Source organism: Arachis ipaensis, chromosome B05, assembly GCF_000816755.2.
Source record: "Arachis ipaensis cultivar K30076 chromosome B05, Araip1.1, whole genome shotgun sequence".
NCBI lineage: Eukaryota > Viridiplantae > Streptophyta > Magnoliopsida > Fabales > Fabaceae > Arachis > Arachis ipaensis.
The window spans coordinates 134108737-134112423 of NC_029789.2; the positions used below are offsets into that span (position 1 = coordinate 134108737).

A 3687-nucleotide genomic window follows, 5' to 3' on the forward strand; every position below is an offset into this window, starting at 1 on the left:
TAATTGTTTTTCAATCTTCTTGTCAGAATAAAGTGAAAGTTCAATTTAGGGAGTAGACTATGGATTAGGGAAAACTAAGTAGATTGTAGTTTGTGAATAGTCAAAAAAATTAAATGAAGATGATTTGTATTGAAGTTGATGCATCACGCTCCAACGAAATTCTATTCCTTTTTGGTCTTAGCAAAGTGTTATCTTAGATTCATGTAGGATATGAATCAGTTGGCACTTGGGGACAATTTTGTTTCTCTCTTTTATTGATCCATCAAACATTCAGTCTCTGTCCACGAATCATAATCTTTAAGTCTATTTAATGTTCGTGTCATCTTTTTAGAACCAATCACAACTAATGTGTGGGAAGAGCAGAAGCAAAAGCATAACAAGTAGTAACACTCATAGCATTGCAAAGCCAATTATTTTATTATTATTATTTCCTTCCCTTTAATGTGAAAATTTCAAAAATAACATTCTTGCTCAAGGCAGCGAGATCAACGTATCTTAGTGAATGCACACAAGAACCAATGTTTGCATGGTGCTCAATGACAAAGTGTTGAATATAATGCGATGTACTAATTTAACAAAGTAGAAGATTCTGAAATTGATCTTACAGGAGAAGACAGAGCAGGTCTTGGTGGCATTTTTATGGAATCTATGCTGCCTTCTAACATTTCTACAACTTTGCTCATTGTAGGTCTATCATTTGGAACTGTTTGAATACACCATAAACCCACAATCGTCATTTTCTTAACCAATTCATTTTCCTCTATTGCCACCACTCCATCTTCAGGTCCTAATTGAGTGCCTTGCTCAAGCTTTTTGTATATCCAATCAGGAAAATATATCTCACTTGTTTGACTCCCTTCTACATTAATGTTCTTCTTTCCTCCCACTATATCAAGAAGCATCATTCCGTAACTATAAACATCAGATTTATTAGAAGCTTTGCCGAAATGTCTACTCCAAACTTCTGGAGCTATATACCCAATTGTTCCTCTAGCATCCGACATGGAAATAAGACTTTCCTTCCCTGGACAAAGTTTTGCTAGTCCAAAATCTGATATCTTAGGACAAAAATTTTCATCCAAAAGAATATTATGTGGCTTTATGTCAAAATGTAAAATTTGAGTGTTGCATCCTCTATGTAAGTACTCTAACCCCCTAGCTATCCCTTTGGCAATTTGATACAGCTTATCCCAACTCAACAATGTAGTAGTTTCAACTCCTTCTTTTCTGTAAATAAACTTGTCAAGGGAACCATTTGATATAAATTCATAAATAAGAACTTTCTTGCGACCTTCAAAGCAGAATCCAAAAAGGGTGACAACATTAACATGAGAAGTTCTACTAATGCTAGCTACCTCATTGATAAACTCTTTACCATTTCCTTTGGATGGATTCAACATTTTGACTGCCACATTAGAACCATCGGATAACTTTCCCTTGTATACAACACCAAAACCACCTTGTCCTAGTTTAACTTTGAAGGAGTTGGTCATTTTCTTCACATCAGAAAATTTATATCTTTTTATAGTTAACACTCCATGATCTTTTAAAAAAGTTTCAATATCTTGGTTACCCTTTGTTGGAAAGCAGTATTTTTCTCGCCATCTTGGTAACATGTAGATAAAATAACAAATACTCAACAATCCTGCAATTACTGCAGCTGCTGTAGCACCTGTTAATTAGCAAAAAATTAAAGAATAAGAGGGAAAGTTATGATGTTTGGTTTGTAATTGACAAAAACCATTTCATGGTTAATGTGAACAATTGAAAAACAGTTGAAGTGGACAGATGCCGTAGTAAAAATGTAAAATATAAATGTTCGGATCATGAAAGAGTCATTGTCTATTCCCATGCATATTGAAGGCTAAGCAATAATCCCAAAGTAACTGATATTTGATTTTGCTTGTTATTTCCAATTTAAGATAACAGTGTTGTAAAGGATATAAAAATGTAAATTTTTTTCATACCTAACAAAAGAAGAAAAATGTTCTTAAACCTTAGCACTTGTTTATCCATTGAATAAACACACGATTATTCAGTGAAGAGTTAATGATTTCTATATATTCTGGCCAATATAATACGAAACATCATGAAAGAAAAATATGAAAGGAAACCTTTGGATGTATTACCAATAATGACCTTCTTTTGCCGGGTCCAGCCATTACCTGCAACAATAACAGTGAGACCAAGAGCAGAATTAAGTTCAATACCCAAAGCAAAACATTCTGCACATATAATCACCTATACTTTTAGTCCACACAAGTACACAACGCCTTCCTGAGTCCATAAATATATGTATATCACTGGAATGAAGGCTACTAAGTAATTTCTTTCCGTGGCAGCTTCATTCTTAGCCCGTGCCAAGAAATTTTGTTTATAATATTTAGATAATATTATCCTTTTCCTATTTTTTCTACTCCTTGTAATTATATACTTTCTCTTTATCAAAAACGACACAATAAATATAAGGTATACCAATTAAATTTATTCATATGGGAACAATGTAATTTTATTTGTTTCTGATATTTTCTATCCATACCAAAATATATTATTTATTGAAAAGTTGTTATGAAATTAAAGGAGTAATGGTTAGTTCAACGAAATCTTGAACTGATATGGTACCATTTAAAGTATTTATAAGAGTAAATGATAAATAAGTTCTTGCTTTTTTATTTCGAAAATAAATAAGTCATCGATTAATTAAAAATTACAAAAGCATCTTTTACTTTTTAAAATGCGAGACATCTAAATCTCTTTGGACGATCGATTTGTTTTTATATATTTTGGATGGAGAGAATTAAATATCTTATATTTTTTAAATTAGAAACGATTTTGTATTTTTAATTAGTAAAAGATTTATATATGTTCAAATTAAAAAGTTAGAGACCTATTTATTTATTTTTTCTATTTATAATTATATGTCTAGTAAATGACACTGTATGTATTATTATTTTCTTTTAGATTGTTAGGAATAGATTCTCAAGTATCTCTAACTGTCTAATTCGTAATCTTGTCTGATGAGTTCACCTTTTAATGCGTAGGAAATTAGTCATGAGCTATATTGTATATGCATTACCCTGAAAGTTATGGTATATTAGAAAAAAATTGATATTTTAAGTGAAATTGAATTTTTGATCTATAAGATTTAGGTAAAAAAAATTTATTTGTTATTAATTTTTTCTACATTTAAATTTTTTTCTAAAATTTAACTTAATTTTAAAATTATTTTTTAGACAATTATACTCTCTGTAGGGCCTAAAAAAAAAACTACAGATGAGCCAAGCCCATAAACTTCTCTTTCTTTCCTTCACTTCCAATGACACGCACACTTTGAGAATCATCTTACACACAATGTGCCAACATTTTACCCTTCCTTACCGCCAAGATACGTTTCCCTCTTCTTTCTCACGTCATTTTTTCAACAATAATTTTATATATTTTTATTTCAATTAATTTCATTACTTTTCTTTTACTCTAATTCTATTACACCTATCAAATATGCCCTCTTATGTTGATATTATTCCAAAACTCCATTAAAATAGCCTAAGCTTAAAGAAAAAGAAAATAACTTTTAATTCAAGTATCTATAGTTAAATTTTAACATTGTATTATTTTATAATTATAATAAATAATTTTATAATTTATTATTTAATTATTTACTAGCTTATTTTTTGTCAATATGATGTT

General features: G+C 30.0%; 1 protein-coding gene across 1 annotated transcript in view; it reads right to left on the minus strand.

Annotated features, from left to right (window-relative positions):
* The window catches only part of LOC107644272 (LEAF RUST 10 DISEASE-RESISTANCE LOCUS RECEPTOR-LIKE PROTEIN KINASE-like 2.4), an 8709-nt gene continuing 5396 nt past the window's right edge, over positions 375-3687 (minus strand). The window contains exons 2-3 of the mRNA XM_016348107.2: positions 2130-2165; positions 375-1672 (exon numbers count right to left, since the gene is read on the minus strand). Of these exons, the coding sequence (XP_016203593.1) occupies positions 567-1672; positions 2130-2165 (1142 nt within the window). The 3' untranslated portion in view covers positions 375-566. The remainder of the gene's footprint in view (positions 1673-2129; positions 2166-3687) is intronic.